Consider the following 18791-nt stretch of genomic DNA (forward strand, 5'->3'; position numbering starts at 1 on the left):
CAGATTCCCGGAGCCTCTTGCCGGGCAGGGCATTGAGGCGAAAAGGCATCCCTGCAGTGCCAAGCTGCCCGCACAGGACGGCGTGGACACCTCGCACATTCGGCAGAGGACCTCACTGCCTCCTCCGGCTCTCGCTCCCTCGGACCCAGGCTGGCAGCCCCCAGAGAAAGCTCTCCAGTCTCCATGGCTCTCAGTTCAATCACACAGCTCATTAAACAAAGCCCTCCCTCAAACGAGCCGCTGCAAAGGCAGGCGAGAAGCAGGCGCGAGTGTGTGAGCCCAGAGCCTGCGGGCTAGGGGACCGAAGACAGCTGCCCAGAGGCTCAGCGCTGTTCCCGTCCGAGGGGGACACGCGGGCACATGGATGCATTCCCTCTCAGCTCCCAGAAACCAGGAAACACCGGAGCTCTGAGCAACATGTGTGCATCCATGCATGTGTGTTGCAAAGCCCTTTAGGAAAGTGGAATGGAGGGGCCAGAGCTATGGTACAGTGGGCTAAGCCTCCGCCTGTGGTTCTGGCATCCCACGTGGGTGCCAGTTCGAGTCCCGGCTTCTCCACTTAATCCAGCTCCCTACTAATGTGCCTGGGAAAGCAGAAGATGGCCCACGTGCTTGGACCCCTGCACCCACATGGGAGACCAGGAAGAAGCTCCTGGCTCCCGATCAGCCCAGCTCCAGCCATCCCAGCCATTTGGGGAGTGTACCAGCAGATGGAAGACCTTTCTCTCTGTCTCTCCCTCTCTCTGTGGCTCTGCCTCTCAAATAAATAAAATCTTAAAAAAAAAAAGCAGATTAGAAACAGCAACATTTGTGTTTTACATCAAAGAATAAAAACACAATATGCCAGACACTCTGAATCTTTTTAAATAACCCTTTATTTTCCATTGTCAATGATTAACATTTGAGACTACTAGAAGAATATCATGATTATAGCGAATAAAAAAATATAGATGATAGAATAAAAATATTAGGATACACAAAGTTAGTTTTTTTAAAAAATCATTGTCCACCAATACTTTCAGAATGTAGGAGCTCTGAAAAACCAATTTCATTGTGTGGGTTTTTTATTATTATCATTTTTTTTTTTTTGGTTAGTCTGTTTGCTTTTGTCTTTTTACATTTCCAGCATTAAAAGCTGAGAACACACATTGGGAATGATTTGCAGATGCCTTTTCTATCCGAGAGGACCACAACATGAGAACAAGTTCTAAGGACCACCATATACACACATCTGTACAGGAAGGGACACAGAAGACCCCACGGGAATCGCCTCGTGCAGCGCTCAGACCCTCGCCTCCTCTACCCACACGCACTTCCCCATGTGCTCCGGGTCCCAGCGGTGTTCCCGCCCCACGAGTTAGTCACTGTCCAGGAGCGGAGACGTGTCCTGTTGGAATGACATCAGGGGAACGAGGAGCTTCCCTGGGAGCGTGCCCTGTGACTGGCTGATGTGGGTTAAAGACAGACTCGGCCAACAGAAAGTCACAAGGACAGGGACCGCGGGTCCTGCCAGGGCAAGCCGGGTCTGGGCCTGCAGAGAACTGAGGGTGCCTACGCAGCATCACCACACAGGGGCGTCCCAACCTCACCCCCCGCGACTTACCGCAGTCGGGCTCTTCACTAAGGCAACTCATCTGGCACGAAAACAAAGGACCCCAACCCAGCGGACATCCGGGACCCACACCCGCCTCACTCCACGATGCCCAGGGATGCAATGGCGCTCGAGGTCAGCACAGACCCAGGAGGAGCCCAGGCGGACGAGAGGCGGCCTCTGGCTCTTCCGAGACCGCGGCCCTCACTGCACGATCCCGGAGTCCACCGACGTCTGCTTGCGTGTGGTCTTGGGAGGGGGCGGGGGAGGGGTTTTGCTGGGCAGCGGGGGTGGCAGATGCTGGAAAACACGAGTGGGGGAGACATCATATTAGCCCGGGGGTGTCTGGGGGAGCTAACCAGCCCCAGGGGTGTCTGGGGGAGACATCATGTTAGCCCGGGGGTGTCTGCGGGAGACATCATGTTAGCCCCGGGGGTGTCTGGGGGAGCTAACCGGCCCGGGGGTGTCTGTGGGAGCTAACCGGCCCCGGGGGTGTCTGTGGGAGCTAACCGGCCCTGGGGGTGTCTGCGGGAGCTAACCGGCCCCGGGGGTGTCTGGGGGAGCTAACTGGCCCTGGAGGTGTCTGTAGAAGCTAACCGGCCCCGGGGGTGTCTGTGTGAGCTAACCGGCCCCGGGGATGGCTGCGGGAGCTAACCGGCTAGGGGGGTGTCTGGGGGAGCTAACCAGCCCGGGGGGTGTCTGTGGGAGCTAACCGGCCCCGGGGGTGTCTGGGGGAGACATCATGTTAGCCCCGGGGGTGTCTGTAGAAGCTAACCGGCCCCGGGGGTGTCTGCGGGAGCTAACCAGCCCGGGGGTGTCTGTGGGAGACATCATGTTAGCCCCGGGGGTGTCTGCGGGAGCTAATACCTGCCCCTTCACGCGACTCGGGCTGTCCCGCTGTCTGCATTGCTGAGTCCCTGAGGGGAGCGGCCACCACTCTGCGTGCCATGCTTAGACCCAAGTGCTCCTGATCGAGTATTCTGTGGCTGCCCAAGGGACAGGCATGTCCTCGGAGCTCTCTCCCGGGGTGACTGGGGAGACTCTGTTGCTTTCTGAACTACAAGCAAAGGTCAGCAAAGTTTTCCTGCACATCGCCCCAGAGTCCCCACTGCCAGCCGTGTGGGCCCACGGTCTCCGTCGGAAAAGCAGCAGGGCAGGAGTGCGCCGGTAAAACTTCCTCCGCCACAACAGGTGGCTGCCGGGGCTTGGGTGTGAATGACCCAGGGCAGCTGCTGGTCTGCTCCGGGGACCCCCATGCCTGTCAGGAGATGTCTCGGAGGCATGGGTTGACCCAACGGGTAAATGAGTGAGTGAGCAAATGTGCGGGTGAAGACACGAGCAGGTGAACCTATGAACAAATCCGCGGAAGGGGCAGGGGTCTCAGGTGGAGAGAACTGGAAGGAAGTCACAGAGCAGTACCACAGTGGAAGGGTGACAGTGCACTGTCCATTCGGCCATCAGCAAAGACGACTTCCGGAGCAGAGAGGGGCCCGGTGGGCTCTCACGGCCCACATTTCCTCCTGATTTGCACGCGAGTAAATGCAAAAATGACCGAGTGCTGAGCCCGAGAAGACAGCGCAGGTGGAGAAACAGAATGGACAGGGCCGTGCAAGGGTGCACGCACTGGTCTGATCACACCTGAGAGCCGCACTGGTAGGCGGGGGGTTCAGTCCAGGGCCAGACCCACATCCTCTGACACGCCAAATACGAGTGTGACAGTTATCACCATTAAGCAAAACGATAGCTCTCTGGTCGTGGGAGCCATCGTGGAAGACTGACAGCTCAGACTGGGTTGCCGACACACCTGGGTGGATCTAAGGGAGGCACAGGAGGATCAGCGATCACCCCACACTGCAGACAAATGGCCCTGATCCTAAAACGGCTCTCAGGGCCTGTGCCGGGAGGCGACTGCCGCTGTGACGTTCCACAGCGCGTCACCTGGACGCACAACAGCGGAGAGGCTGGCTAGTTCACCTCACTGCATTCACACCTCTTTATAAACCGGGCAAAGGGACTAAAAGCGAGTGCACGTCCCCCTCGCTTCAGGAGCTGCACACGGCTTCCGTACCCCAGAGCGCTGCGTCCGAGAAGCTGAGACCAGACAGTGGCAGCCCTGAGTTGATTCCAGGCAAGAATGGAATGGCCCTAATCCCAAGTTTGGAATTCCCAGTTTACCAGCGTGGGAGACGTGGGGGACACTCCTGCTTTTTCCAACAAAATAAAGAGATGAAAATAAAGATACAACTGACTGCCTAAGCCATCAGGAAAAGAATACCCAAACAACCCCAGATTCCCGTGAGAGACTCTTGGGATCTCCCTCCGTGCTCCAGAAACTTAGGCTAACACAGGCTCCAGCAGGGAGTGCATCAGGTAGGATTGGTGCTGAAAACCAGCGTGGCCCAGGGCATGCCAGCCTGGGACCCGGGCTGAAGGCGGCCCTGAAACGCTGGCTGCTCCTGCCTAAAACTAGCCCAGCTGGGGGACAGCAAGCCAGCACCGAACCCAAAACAGGGAGGGCTGGGTGTGCCGCGAGGGGGCAGCTGTGCCCAGAGCCCACCGGGCAGATTCTCTGTGCTGCTGGAGCTGTCACCTCCCAGGAGCCACCCAGCCACCAGATGCTGCCTGGAGGGACTGTTGGCACACGAGTCTCTCCAGGGTGGGCAGCCAGGTGCGCCTCACACCCAAGGCACAGGTGGCCTGCGTGCTGCAGAGTCCCACGAGAACTGCGCCTCCCGTGGAAGGGAAGCCGGCTGCCTGAGGCCCCGCCCCTCCTCGGGAGCCACAGTAATGGAAACCGCTGTGCCGTGCAGGTCAGACGCTGGTGATGCCGAGGACTCGGATGGTGCCGACCGTGGTCCTCACTTGGCATCTTTCCTCACAATCCCATCCAGACCCCCAGGGGCTCGTCCCTGTGTTTGCTGGGCCCTCCCTTGGCAACCCCGCCCATGTCAGCTACCGGGATTTCTGTGTGGAGGGGGCGAGTGTGGAAAATTCACGTTCACAACTCACCCTCTGGTGCGGAGGAGGGGGCGGAGGCGTCGCCGAGCCCACCGAGTCCTGGTTTTCCATCAGGTTCCCGTAATCTGCCATGCTGCCTTTGAGGGGCAGAGGGGGCGGGACATCAGCCAGGTCCACCGTGGTCATGCCATTCAGCTCCACACCTGCAAGGTCAGGGCCGTTTAAAAACTGACCGGCAGCCGCACCCCACGGCGCCTGAGCGCTCAGCTGGCTGTCCATCTCCGGGCAGGGGCGGCCAAGCCAGACACACTTTACCCTGCTCCACGGCAGGCCAGAGATGGGAGCAGCGAGGAGCAGGAACATGATGGGTGGGTCCCCCACTCCAGATAGAATCTTCTAGAAAGAGAATAACAAGTACCATACCGTGCCTAACACTAGGGCTACGGCCAGGTATCAAACTGCTGCAGAAGCAGCCACGTCAGTCCTCTGGTCCCTTTGCCTTGGTGCCACCCAAAGTGCTGTGCTGTGACTGTGGTCGGTCCCCCGGGCAGGGGGTGCCTGGAGGACGTCACCCAGCAGTTACGATGTGGCTGCCGGCCTGCCAGCCACCGCCTCCCGGTCTCCTTCCACAGGGAGCCCACAGTGGCACGGCATGCAGTTAGCAGCAGCAGGTGCCGTGGCTGCTGTCACCCTCATTAAGCGGAGGGGACGCAGCACAGGGGACGTTTTCAATCGGAGGAATGATCACCCCTCGTGGAGACTTAGCCGTAATCTGCCGGGCTTTCTGCTACCGAGAGGGTAACGGACACGTTTATGGATGGGTCTCCTCTGGTGTCTCCCCAGCGTTCACCTGATGCAAGGCTGCTGTTGGGAAAACGCTTCCAAGGAGCCGACCCGTGTGGGCAGAGAGTGGGAAGGAAGTGTCCATCTCCTGGTGCTGAGCCCTGTCTGTCTGTCTGTCTGTCTGTGGTGGTCTACTGGGGCTCCAAAAGGGCCGTGGAGCATGGAATGGGAGGCAAGCTTACTATGGACTCGGTCGGGACTCCCTGCACACGCAGGGTCTTCTTGAAGATGCGTACTGCGAACAATCGTGCATAGAATTTCCATATCTTCTGCACCCAAAACAAACTTGTCTTTTCACTGCATTGTCACGGACTTTTTGAAGGCCCCGAGAATACAAGACCTAACATCTTGTGTACGATTCAGCGACCACACAGGAGGTCAGTGCCCACTGAGCAACACGCCCCAGGCCCCTCCCTCTAGCCCCAGTCGCCGCTATGCCCTGCCCCCTTCATTCGCCTTGTCCAGATGTGCAAGTGGGGGCAGTGGCGTTTCTCCTCTGTGAGCATCTTAATTCACCAGTGCGTTTGCAAGGTCCAGCCTCAGCCCTTGCTACGCCTGGGCGCTGTGCGGCTGCTCCAGTATTTCTTTGCATGCACGTTGTGTTCACCTGTTCCGCAGGGGAGGGGCATTTGGGTTGCTTCCACCTTTTGGCTACTGTGAATGAGGCTTTGATGGACGCTCACATACAACTACCTGAGTCCCTGTTTTCAGTTTTTTGGGGGTACGGGCCTAGAAGTGGAACTGCTGGCTCATATGGTAATTCTACATTTAAGTATTAAAGAACCAACAAAGCGTATTCCCTAGCATTTTACAATGGTGTCTTTTTGAAATATTTTTTAAAACAAAAAAAGGTTAATCTTTTTTAGAAACAGATCATGTGGTAATAGCATACGGATGCGGGGAGGCCCCTCTGCCCGCAGCTCTCTCTCTCGGCAGCCTCTGGCGCAGCTGACAGCACCCCACTTCCCCAGAATCCAGCTCCTCTTCAGCAAGAGCAAACCAGGGCAAGGACACTTGCCCCTCGCCTGGCACAGGGCACGCTGCTCTCCTGCCGTGGACCCCTCTCAGCCACAGGAAGGGGCGGGCTCCCTTGTGCGGCTTCAGCCCCCACTCCTTGCCACCTCCTTCCTGCCCAGAGTCCCCTCGGATGAGTCGGCACACAGTGGCAAAAGCCGGGCACCACTTCCGGTGGGATGAACAGCACCCCTCCGGAAGCTGGACCTCAGGGGTGCACCCAGAGCCTCCAAATGGGGTCTTTGCAGATGCCTTGAGCTGAACGCGCTCTGGATGGATGGTGGAGCCTCTAGGCAGTGCCTGGAGCAGAGAGGACATGGTGGGAACCACAGGGCCACAGCCCAGCCGTGGTGGGACTGCCGGCAGCCACTGGAAGCCGGGTGAGATCGTGGGGCAGGTGGTCCACATCAGCCTCGTGAAGAAGCTGCCAGCCCACACCCGGCTCAGGCTCCCGAGACACGAGGGGCCAGGGGCTGCCTCCCTGCTGCGGGCTGTGGTCACTGGCTGGGGCAGCCCTGGAGGCTGTGTGGTAAGTGTCGCCTCTCTGCCCTTCCACATTGTCTGGGGAGGCTGTCTCTTGTGGACACCCGGAGGCCACGGGCCCTGCACGGCTCAGGAGCGAAGAGGGCTGTGCCAGGAGAACAGGAGCCTGCCGCCCCCAGCCCCCAACCTCTGCCCGTCGAGCACTAAGACTCTGGACTGGGCTTTGGCCAGACGTGCTGAGGCACAGGTTCCCAGCCTCGGGTGCAACGTGCAGTCCGCCAGGCACCTGGGCTGAAGCCATGGCCTCGGGTCAAGGGGGACTCGCGGAACGGACGCCCACTTACTGGACTGCAAGCTGAAGCTGAGCTTGGCCCTCGGTGTGACCGGAGGGGGCGTCTGCTGGGCGGGCGAGGACGACGGGGACACGGAGAAGCGCCGCTCGCTCCCGACGACGCTGAGGACCTGACTCTTGGGTCTCTGGGGCCGCAGCGGACTTATCTGCATTGTGGGGACAGAAAGAGCACAAGGTCAGCTACTGGGCTGAACTCTGCCCCTCCCCGAATTCCTGCACTCAAACCCTAACCCTCCCAACCCCAGGCCACGACGCTCCCTGCAAACAGGCTCTGTGCCAATGACCGCGTCGTGATGAGGTGCACAGGGTGGGCCCTAATCCACAACGACAACTGATGTCCTTCTGAGAAAGGGCGATGGACAGACACAGGCAGCACGTGTGCTGCTTCCACATGCCAGGCCTTGCCAGGCTGCCAGCATCCAGCTGAGAGGCACAGGTGCCAACACCTTGACCTTGGCCTTCTGGCCCCCAGCACTGACACCTCCGAAGCAGTGCCTTGTGGCGGGAGCTGCACTACACAAATGCGGGGGCTCACAGCCCACTGCTCACACAGCCCGGGGACGCCAGCTACCGCACAGGTGTCCTGGAGCGGCAGGCTACGGCCGCGAGCCAGACGCCACGCGAGACACACAGGGCAGCCTCCGAGGGCCAAGAGCAGAAGGGACCAGGGCTCAGCTCCAGGGCCCCAGCCTGCCCCTGACACTGGCCTCTCCTGGCGAGCGCGTGTGCGCCAAGAACCTCATCTCTCTGCTGCTTTCCCATCTCTCCCCTCGTGCGACACTGGTACTGAGTACGATTCTCTCTCCTTCTCACCACAGCTTTATTTACACACTGCCTATTATGTGGTCTCAGGTCATCAGGCCTCAGAGAGCCCCAGCTACAGCAAAAAAGTGATGAGCCCAGCTCACCAGGAGGGCTCCAGCCCACCCTCTCCCCCCATCGCCACCCCAGGAGGGCCAGGCAGGCGTGGCTCTGGCTCGGCACTGCTGCCTGACCTGTGGGCCTGGAGCGTGGCTGCCTGGGTAGTGGTACGGGGTCTGCAGTGTCACTGCAGGGGATGGGCAAAGCCAGCGCCAGTCTGGGGCTCTGAGGCTGGAAGGAGAGGGCCTGGCTGGGAGGAGGGGTGAGGCTCAGGGGAGAAGGAGTGACTCGCAGCCACAAGCGACAGGGCCACTTCCGGAACTCTCCTGCGCCACACGGCCGGGTCCCGGTCAGCCGGGTTGCTGGGAGAGCTCTGGAGGTGCCGGGTCACGGGCTGAGCTCTCCGAGGGCCGGTGTGCCTGCGGGCTCGGCAACAGCTCAGGCGCCTCTGCCGGCCTCTCCTGCCGGGCCCCTGATGCAGAGAGCAGAGGGGGCTTCACTGGTGAGACGCAGGGTGCAGCCTGCAGGTCCGACTCACAGAGCCTCAGTGAGAGGTCAGGAGTTGCTGCCGATACACACGGAGTATGGAGAACCGGAGAGGAGGGAAAACTTCCGCAGAAGCTCTGGGAGACTGGGTGGTGGGAGGCTGGGGGCTGGGGGAGGGGGAGCTCCATGGCAGCACCAGGGGCCCAGGGAACACTAGGGGGCACCAATGTCACCCCGGCCCTGCCCCGGGGTGCACACCTGGCCATAGGCACAGAGGTCCATGCAGGACAACCTCTGATGCCCAATTCTGTCCTTACAGCTCTTGTTGGAACCTGTCCCCTCCAGTGGCCCCTTTAAGGAGAGAAAGGCAGCTGGTTTGGACCAGGGTCAATTCCTGGCCTCCCGGTGGCCCTCGTGGGCTTGGCTCAGATGCTGACAGTCAGGTCAAGGTTCTGCAATCTGACCGAGGTGAGTTCTGAGGGCTTTCTGATGGCACTCAGGGGGCCGTGTGGTCCTGCCCCTGGCCCTGGCAGCTGCAGGGAGGGGTGGACACTGTGCTGTGATGGCCTGGCGCCTGTCCTGGGACTGCTCTTTACCCAAACCTGCTGAGGTCTGCTCTGCCACCTGGCTCCATCTTGAAACAGAGCCTGAGTCAAAGTGCACGAGAGACTCGCTCAGGGCCTGGGACTCAGTGACTGTGCAGTCAACGCTTCCGTTCCCTCCCCCACCCACTTACAGGCGTTGAAACTTGAGAATTCTCTCCCAGGCTTGGGAGAAGCTCTCAGCCGGCCTCCCAATCGGAAGAGTGGACACAGATGGAGGCTGGGTCATCTGGGGCTTGGCACATGGGCAGTTCACGCCTCCATTGGGCCCCATGGCCAAGACCACCTGCAGGCTGCACTGAACATGACCACATGGCTACAGCTGTGGCCAGCACATGCCCTCAGGCCTTAGCAAGTACCCACCTGCTTGGAGGCCCCGATGGCTCTCACCTCTGCCTTCCCCCATAGACAGTCAGGCCACATGAGGCTGACGTTGCACACTCTGGTTTTAAGGGAGGGGTATGTCTATGAAAAGGGTCCTAATTGAGCCCTTAGATCACATGACCCTGTAATCACAGCCAAAACATGGCCGGTCAGGTCACAGGTGACAGCAAGGCAGGCTCCCTCCCAGTCACCACACAGGTGAACGCCCACCGGTTTCCAGGGGAAGGCGTGGCTCTAAGTCAGCTCCACCTTTGAAGCTGACACGTGTGAGAATGGCTCTAACAGTTTTGTTTCCGGTCTACAAACAGCACTTCCTTAACAGTCACCTCGGGGTAGTCTATGCACTCAGTCTCCAAACACTGCTGTGTGCTTCTGGGGTTGGGGGAGCCCAGTCCCCAGGGAGAGATGCTCCCAGGACTTCGCTGTGATGGCATCAGCGGGACTGAAATGCAGGCGGTTCACAGGGTCCATGCTCAATGTCACCACACACGTGCTGTGTTAGGTCCCCGCACGTCCTTCTGAGAGATGGCTGAGGGACTTGGCCATGGGACACACGAGGCAGGGCAGGGGTGCCCTGGTGGAACCAGGGGAATCGGGTGATTGGATCTGGCTAAGCAGTTTAGGACACTGGGTCAGTAACTGTGGCTCATGATGTCCGGCCAGCAAGGAACAAGAGAAAGGCATTAGTTGACACGGGGAGTTGTTTTTCTGCCACCAGAAGCACTCCTACTCACGTCCTAGACACTGGGACACACGTGGGGACCATGCCCAGCAGAGCTGCGAGGAGCTGAGCCCCCGGGAGGGGAGGGTGAATGCCCAGGTGCGGAGACCAGCGCTCTGCTGGGGAGCTGGGCTGTGACTCTGCGTCTCCCACTGCCCCCAGCCCCCGGCAACTCCAGCCTGGGGCTGAGGGGCCCCAGGTTTCCTAGTTACTACTTTGCAGCAAGTGCAATCCAGAAGCCACGGTCCAGGGGGGAGGACCCCTGGCTGTTACCGTTTCCGAGAGGATCACGGCCTCGGACTGCTGCGGGCAGGCGTCGGCAGGTTTGAAGTCCTTCTCCAGGATCTCCTGGTGCTTGCTGTTCCTCTTTTCCTTCTTCTTGTCCTTCCTCTCCTTGTCCCCGTCGTCCTTGTCCAGCTTGTCCTGGGAGCGCGAATGCATCTTCTTCGGCAGGAGAGGCTCCAGAGCAAACCTAAAGGGAAGGGGTCCTTCAATCAGTGTCATCTTCCGGAAAGGGTGCTTGCTCCCCAGCCTGCAGGCTTAGGCCAGGTCACCCGGTGCTGGCCGGCGTCCCCATCCCTTTAGGAGGAAGGGAATGGCTTACAAAGGACACTGGGGGCAGCTTCAGACACACCATAACCAAAAGCAGGTGCTGCATTTGGATCCCAAGAAAAAGCAGCAGCGAAAACCCCACAGAATCTCTGTGAGCCTGGCCAGGCTGGTGATATTGAGAGATTATCCTTTACGGTGGTAGGATGGCATTTTAAGAATATTTCAAAAGGGGAGCCCTGGCCTTTCAGGGTTGCGTGGAGACATTTAGAAGATATTGAAAGGATCTGCAGAAATATTCACAAACACAACAGGGAAAAATAGGCAGGTGCAGATGCACAGAGGCTTCTGCTGTTGATTTCTACCTAAGTTTCTAGGATTTTGGAGATACTGGTTGGCTCCACGTGGAGAGGCCGATGGATGGCTCAGACAGAAGCAAGGTGGCTCCATCTTGCTGTACCCAGGGGCGCCCTCAGGGTTTCAGCCTGAACTGAGCGGGACAGGGCACCTGGGTCCCAGCTCCGCCACTGGATGCTGAACTCTGCTATCCCCTGGGAGCGTCATAACAGGCACCCAGGAGACCACCAGATTCTGCCTCCTGACCCTGCACAGCTGATGGGCAAACACGATAATGGTCCCATTCCCGAGAAAATGGATCTTGGACAAGTGTCTAAGGCATGTGTCAAAAGGTTAGTGAGTACCTGTGTGTGCACACATGCATTTATGTATCTGAAAGCAGAGTGACAGAGCGAGGAGAGACAGGGAGATCTTCCATCCACTGGTTCACTCCCCAAATGGCCACAATGACCAGGGCTGGACCAGGTTGAAGAGAGGAGCCAGGAGCTTCTTCTGGGTGTTCCATGTGGGTGCAGGGACCCAAGGACGTGGGCCATCATCTATTGCTTTCCCAGGCACATCAGAAAGAAATTGGACCAGAAGTGGAGCAGCTGGGACTTGAACCAGTGCCCACATGGGATGCTGGCACTGCAGGCTGTAGCTTAACCTGCTACACCACAGCGCTTGGCCCCATGGTTTGCTAACTTAAAACAAGGCTGGTTTGTCCACCCTGTTTCTTCTCTGATAACACCATACGGGGAGGGGAGAGACAGGCATCCAGTTCTGAGACTGGACTTTCACCTGTCCCTGCAGCCCTCGCTGTCGAGAGGGGAAAAGGGCCAGATGGAAAATGGGAAAACCTCAGTGTGCTCAGAAATAAGCTACTGTTATCAGGATCTTGTATTTTCAAAACAGAGCAACATGAAAATGGTCTTTTTTTTTTTTTTTTTTTTTTTTTTTTTACAGGCAGAGTGGATAGTGAGAGAGAGACAGAGAGAAAGGTCTTCCTTTTGCCATTGGTTCACCCTCCAATGGCCGCTGTGGCCGGCGCATCGCGCTGATCCGAAGCCAGGAGCCAGGTGCTTCTCCTGGTCTCCCATGGGGTGCAGGGCCCAAGCACTTGGGCCATCCTCCACTGCACTCCCGGGCCACAGCAGAGAGCTGGCCTGGAAGAGGGGCAACCGGGATAGAATCCGGCGCCCCAACCGGGACTAGAACCCGGTGTGCCGGCGCTGCAAGGCGGAGGATTAGCCTGTTAAGCCACAGCACCGGCCTGAAAATGTCTTTAAAGAGATATAGTCCCTTGAAAGAAGTTACAATCGCTTGGTCATATAGGGGAAAGAGTCTACATTGTGATTTCTGAAAATGCCATTTAAACTGTGGTCTCCATTTCAGTTCCACACTCAAGGCCAGGACACCAGGAGCCAAAGCTCCCTGCCCCCTGGCTGCCCACCGTCCACACAATCCCCACCTCGGTGGACAGAGCTGGGCCCTGGGCCCACCCTTGGGAGCTCCTGCTCCTTTCGGCAGCTCTCAGACCCAACTTCCTGGACCTCCAGGGTCGCTGGCCTCTTCAAGCGCTCCCACGAGAAACGAATACAGGAAGCTGCTTCTCCTGAACGCATCTCTGAATGGGGCATTCGGAACGAAACCTCCGCTCCAGTTAAGCAGCAGCCTCGCTCCCCAGGGTGGGACGAGCAGCATGGCCGTGACACTTAGCTGCCTGGGAGGGCACTGGGTCACAGAGCTGCAATGCATGCCGCAGACCACCCAGGTGGCTGGGAGCAGGAATCCCAGCTCCTGCTGCTGCTCACCCAGGCTGAGGTGCTGTGCCCAGGGATCTGTTGTCATGGCACAAACACCACCTAAATAGCAAGAGCATTGAATCTAGGCATTGATTATCAATAGCTCTTCACATCATGGGGGGGGGGGAGGATGGGGGGGAGGGGGAGAGAGGGAGAGAGGGAGAGGGGGAGAGAGGGAGAGAGGGGGAGAGGGGGAGAGAGGGGGAGAGGGGGAGAGGGGAGAGAGGGAGAGAGGGGGAGAGAGAGAGAACGAGCTGAGGATGATCCACCTCTGAACACAAGAACCGGCAACTACCTAGGAAGCCCTCTGGTCCCCAAATCAAACCTACATCTGAGCAAGGTTCTAGACTCAGCGACCAACATGCAGGAGACGTGGAGGGCAGAGACACGCGGCACACACCGCAGGACACACTGGCAGCAAGATCCAGACTCTGGGACCCACATAGGCAAGCTGGACTTTCCAATAAATAAATTGCAAGGAAAGGAAATTTTTAAAATGCACTAAAAATAGCTTGAAGAGATAATACCAAGTGGAAGGTGAGAATCTTATTTGGGCCCTGTCTCACATACATTGTGAAAAATCATGAAACTTACAATAATGGGAAATTAACACTGATTTTTCATAATAATAGGGAATTCTGATTAGTACTTTATGTGCAATAAACTAATATAGTTATGTTTTGAAGTTGCTATGGATAAAATGATCTGATGTCTGGGATCTGCTGCAAAATACTACGGCACTTCCAGGATTTCATGGAAAAATAGAACGAGAAATTTATTTTGGTGCAAAAAAAATTTTAAACCTATATATAATTTCTCATAATACACATACTCCATGAACATTTTGAAGTTCCCTCATATAATATGGGGCGGGGGGCCAGCGCTGTGGTGTAGTGGGTAAAAGCCGGCACTGGGTGTCAGTTTGAGTCCCAGCTGCTCCACTTCCGATCCAGCTCTCTGCTGTGGCCTGGGAAAGCAGTAGAAGATGGCCCACGTCCTTGGGCTCCTGCACCTGCATGGGAGACCAGGAAGAAGCTCCTGGCTCCTGGCTTCAGATCAGCACAGTTCTGGCTGTTGTGACCATCTGGGGAGTGAACCAGCAGATAGAAGACCTCTCTCTCTCCCTCTCTCTCTGCCTCTGCCTCTCTAATAAATAGATAAATCTTAAAAATAATAATATCGGGTGCATGGTTTTTTTGGGATAAAGACTGAAATGAAATTGTCTCAGAGCTGATCATTGTTGAAGCTGGCTGCTAGGGCTTGGAGTCTCATTATACTGTTTTGTCTACCCTGGGTCTGTCTGCAATTTTTCCATAATAGAGCTTAAAAATCTAAAAATATTGATAAAATATACCAGCACTAACTTTGGTCCTGAAGGTATTTTGAGACACTTGGATTTTTCCAACTGGATATATATTAGCCAACAAATCAACATCTATTAGATGTTAATATATCTATTATAGGCCAGTGCCACGGCTCACTTGGCTAATCCTCCACCTGTGGCGCCGGCACCCTGGGTTCTAGTCCCGGCTTGGGCGCTGGATTCTGTCCTAGTTGCTCCTCTTCCAGTCCAGCTCTCTGCTGTAGCCCGGGAGGGCAGTGGGGGATGGCCCAAGTGCCTGGGCCCTGCACCCGCATGGGAGACCAGGAGGAAGCACCTGGCTCCTGGCTTTGGATCGGTGCAGCATGCTGGCCGTGGTGGCCATTTGGGGGGTGAACCAACGGAAAAGTAAGACCTTTCTCTCTCTCTCTCTGTCTCACTGTCTAACTCTACCTGTCTCTCTCTCTCTCTCTCTCTCTCTATATATATATATATATATATAATAATAAATGACAACCAAAAGGCTTTTTTGTTTTGTTCTAGGTTTTTCAGAATTTGAGAAAATGAACATATACTAAAAAAAAAAAAAAAAAAAAAATCCGTGGCCAGCTTTCCTCCCGGGGGAGGACCATGTGGGATCCTGCCGAGAGCACAGACGCCAGAGAGACAGGTTGAGCTTTAAATTTTCACCTGATGAGAGCAGCCGCCATCAGGATGAACTTTATTCTGCACATAACCCATGCCATTTGAGACGGAAACCTCATTTTTCCACATTAGTTGGATAGCGAGCGTGGTAACCCAGAGAATAAAGGCGAATCTGGACTCTAATAAAGATGGTTCTAGTTAAAGGTTACACCAACGCCGCCCGGGGAGGGGCTGGCTGAGGGGCCCGTGTCCTCACAGGTGGCATTTACCACTCTTCTCTCCTAGAGCTGGGGGTCCACCTCCAGCCCAACCCCTGCATTCCTGATACAAAAGCCTTTTCACAAGTAGCCTGGGGACTGCTCTTGGGGATAAGCTGAATTAGATTTCCTTAGCGATCTTTGTTCTCCCTGACAAGCACACATGATGTAAATACCTCTAAATTGAGAATTTCCATATGGACTTGGCCTTATAAATATCAGATGCTGCTAACAATTAATGGCAAGAAGAAAAGCGTGGGTGGAGCTGCAACTCTGCATTGGGTATGTCAGTTTTTGGCAACAAAGGGCACTTTGAGCTGAGTGTCCCTGGGGCTATGCTTGCAATCTGTGTGTCCCCTTGGATGCGGCCAGGAGCCTGCGGGTGAAGGGTGATGGATTGTAAACCAAATGGGATTGGACACAGTTGTGCAAACTCAACACAGAACAATTAGTGACTCCCCTCTGAGGTTCAAAGTGCAAGCAACAGTGTTTCTTTTCATATAATAAGAACAAGCTTCACATCTGGCTGTTGAAAACCACGAAGAATATCAACATGGAGGTTGCAATAATCAGAGCTCACGCAAGAGTCACAGGGAGTGCTCATGAAGGTTAGCTATTTTGTTTTACTACTCGATTCTTGCCTGCATGGTGCTCAGGATCAAACATGGGCCTACAAAGAGGTTTGAGAAACAAAGTGGCCCACAATGTGGTTTACAGGAGGAGCCCGGAGGAGCCAAAATTACAGATGGCGAGGAGAGCAGGGGTGCCAGGGCTGGGGGAGCCGCAGGCTGGGGAGTTACTGTTTAATGGATACAGAGCTTCAGTGTTCCAAGGTGAAGAGAGCGCCATGGAGGGATGGTGGTGATGGCTGCAAAGCCACGAGGGCGTCCCTAAGACCATGGAGCTGCGCACTTGATGGTGAAGACGTGATGTTCTGTTCTGTGTAATTTTCCACAATAAAAGCAAGCGGGAAAAAGCGATCACACCCTCAGCATTTCCCTTTAAAAAGCAACAAACCTTAAACGTTTCGCTCGCAAAGAAAAAACAAAATAGGAAGAAACAGAAATGGAGGTTGCCTGGCAGCGTCCTATCAGCCTGGTGCAGTTGGGCACCGGGGACGTCCCATGCCAGCCCCACCCTGGCATGCCAGCCCGGAGGCAGCACAGAGCCCTGGGCCCAGAGCTCAGGAGCCATAGGAAGGGGTGAGTGCTCAGGGCGGCTCTGCACGTGATGGGACTCTTAACTCGGCAGACCCCGCAGGCTGCGATGTTTCGGAGGGTCTCAGTTTCAAAGGCAACACTGACTTAAAAACAACCCCCCGTTGTGATGAAACACAGGGCCCTGGGCCCGACTCACCCATCGGAGCCCGGCCTGGACGGGGTGCTGTCTGACGAGAGGGAGGAGACGGATGCCACGGACAGAGGCCGGGACGTCGAAGGCATGGTGAAGGACCGCACCATGGACCGGGGGCGGCTGCCTCTTCTCTCGTCCAGACTTGAGGGCTGAGAGAGGGAGAGAGACTTGTCTGAGGCTGTACCTGCTGTGGCCAGAGTCCCACAGCTCAGCCATCTCACAAGGAGGACTCTGGACCACAACTGTGCACCTGTTTAGAAACACTTCTTGTTCTTGCTCTGAGCTGAGGACAAAAGTGACGATTATTTTAGAGTCTTTTGAAACTTGGATGGATGTTATAAAAAAAACAACCAGGAAGCACCTTCTTCGTCTTTGTATTTTTCAACGCAGCTTTCCTCTCCAAGACCATACTGCACCAGCCTGTTTCAAAGTTACAACGAAGATGCAATGTGTTGAATGATCTCTAGAACGTGCTTACAGGATTCACAAGATCTGCAGATGAGCCCTGTACACCTGTGAATGTTGGCAAACTGTGCAGATCACCAAAATACACGACAACTTCTCTGCACTAAACCAAGGTGCTCCTGTGGCTTTGTTAAAGGTGGGTTTCCTCCTTCACAAGGAACTGGCACAACAGACCAAATACAGACACAGCCAGAGCTGCTCACTGCTGGAAATACATTCGGGAGAAAACTGGTCTCTGGGTGGAATTTTCCATTCTCTCTTCTTCATGTGGTACCCCAGCAAGTGTCACTGAAACATGGATGGTGTCAATGTATACTCAGCCAGGACATGCTATTGCTCCTGCGCCCAGAGCCAGATGTGCAAAACCTGGGATGCAGCAGGTGCACAAATGTTCTGCTCTACCGGAGGACACAGAACCTGCCTCTCTGAAGGTCACTTCCTGTCTGCATGGCGTCCCACCCAACCTGAGCTATCCTCATCCCACCAGTCACCTGCAAAACCCTGCTGTGGACCCAAGGGTTCCAGCCCTCAGAGGTAAGACACGGTTGGTTATGGATTCCACAACTCCACTTCCACACCCAAAAAGTGAGCCTGTGTCTTAAACTCCAAGTAAAATCCTACTACTTGATTTGTAAACTATTTATTTCAAAGTAAAGACTCTACCAAAAGCACACAGGAGTTGCTAAACTCTTCTCTAAAAGACAAAAGTATTTCAGACTTGCAGCCCTGCCACAGACGATACAGACACAGGTGAGAGGGGCTGCGCCCCAGTTGAGCTCTATTTACAAGATGTGCAGTGAGTGGGCCATGGTTTGCTGACCTTGGCTCACAGCAATGTGCAGCTGGAGCTTGCTGGTCAGCCTTGGACTTAGCCCCAGTGATGGCACCAGTGGCTATCTCCATGGCGATGTCCTTGACATTAACCAGCAGAAACTCAGAGGGGAACAGTCACCTGCAGATGGTCCCTGTCTGTGAAGACGTTTCCTACACAATATCCGGTGGCCACGAGTTTTCACCATGGCCATCCCTCAGCCTCTGGGCAGCACGCGGCAGCCTGTCTCCCATCCAGCCCCGAGGGCCTTGTTTTGGGTCCTGGCTGTTCCTGGCCATCCCACAGAAGGGCCCGTTAGGCTCTCCAGTCTGCCACCTCTGGCACCAGCCGCCCCACCTCGGCCACTGCCTCTTCTCGGGGCAGCTCTGCAGGACTCCATGCCCCTTCACTGTCTGATCCGGACCTGCTACCCTGGCCGTTTGCTCTCTCCCACCTCCTCCTCCACAGCAGCTTTTGAAGATGGGCACAGAGGCGGGGAACTGGCTGGGTGGAACCGGAGACAGTGCCGGTCTTTCTGTAGACCATCGCACCTACCTGGGCGGGGAGAGCTGCCTCCCTGCCTCTCCCCCGGAACCACGTGTGGCTGGAATCTAACCGGATCCTCTTCAGATACAAGTGGGGGCAAGAAGGGAAGAGAGCCAGCAATCTCACGCCTACGGGATTTCTGTGGCTCGGAGGACATGGCCAGCAGCCCCCAAGGGAATGAAGCTGAGCGTGTGGTGAGAAGGAACTCGACCACCCAGCAGCCGGCTGGGGCCCTGGCGCTGTGAACCCCATCATGTGTCCGGCACATTGGTCTTCGTGTCTCTGTGGTACAGCAGCACAGTGTTAGCTACTGGAAGCGCAGGGCCGGTCAGGAGTGCAGGCGTGAGACGCTAGAATGTGGGCTCTGAGCTTCAGCTGTCCCCAGACACAGGGGCCTGGCGTGAGGAC

General features: G+C 56.2%; 1 protein-coding gene across 1 annotated transcript in view; it reads right to left on the bottom strand.

The window, feature by feature from the left end:
- Positions 1–857: 857 nt before the first annotated feature.
- DOCK1 (dedicator of cytokinesis 1) overlaps positions 858–18791 on the bottom strand; it is a 491536-nt gene continuing 473602 nt past the window's right edge. Inside the window, exons 48-52 of the mRNA XM_062215058.1 lie at positions 16565–16710; positions 10569–10767; positions 7234–7387; positions 4601–4752; positions 858–1891 (exon numbers count right to left, since the gene is read on the bottom strand). Of these exons, the coding sequence (XP_062071042.1) occupies positions 1796–1891; positions 4601–4752; positions 7234–7387; positions 10569–10767; positions 16565–16710 (747 nt within the window). The 3' untranslated portion in view covers positions 858–1795. The remainder of the gene's footprint in view (positions 1892–4600; positions 4753–7233; positions 7388–10568; positions 10768–16564; positions 16711–18791) is intronic.

The sequence above is a fragment of the Lepus europaeus genome, chromosome 17 (genome assembly GCF_033115175.1).
Source record: "Lepus europaeus isolate LE1 chromosome 17, mLepTim1.pri, whole genome shotgun sequence".
Classification (NCBI taxonomy): domain Eukaryota; kingdom Metazoa; phylum Chordata; class Mammalia; order Lagomorpha; family Leporidae; genus Lepus; species Lepus europaeus.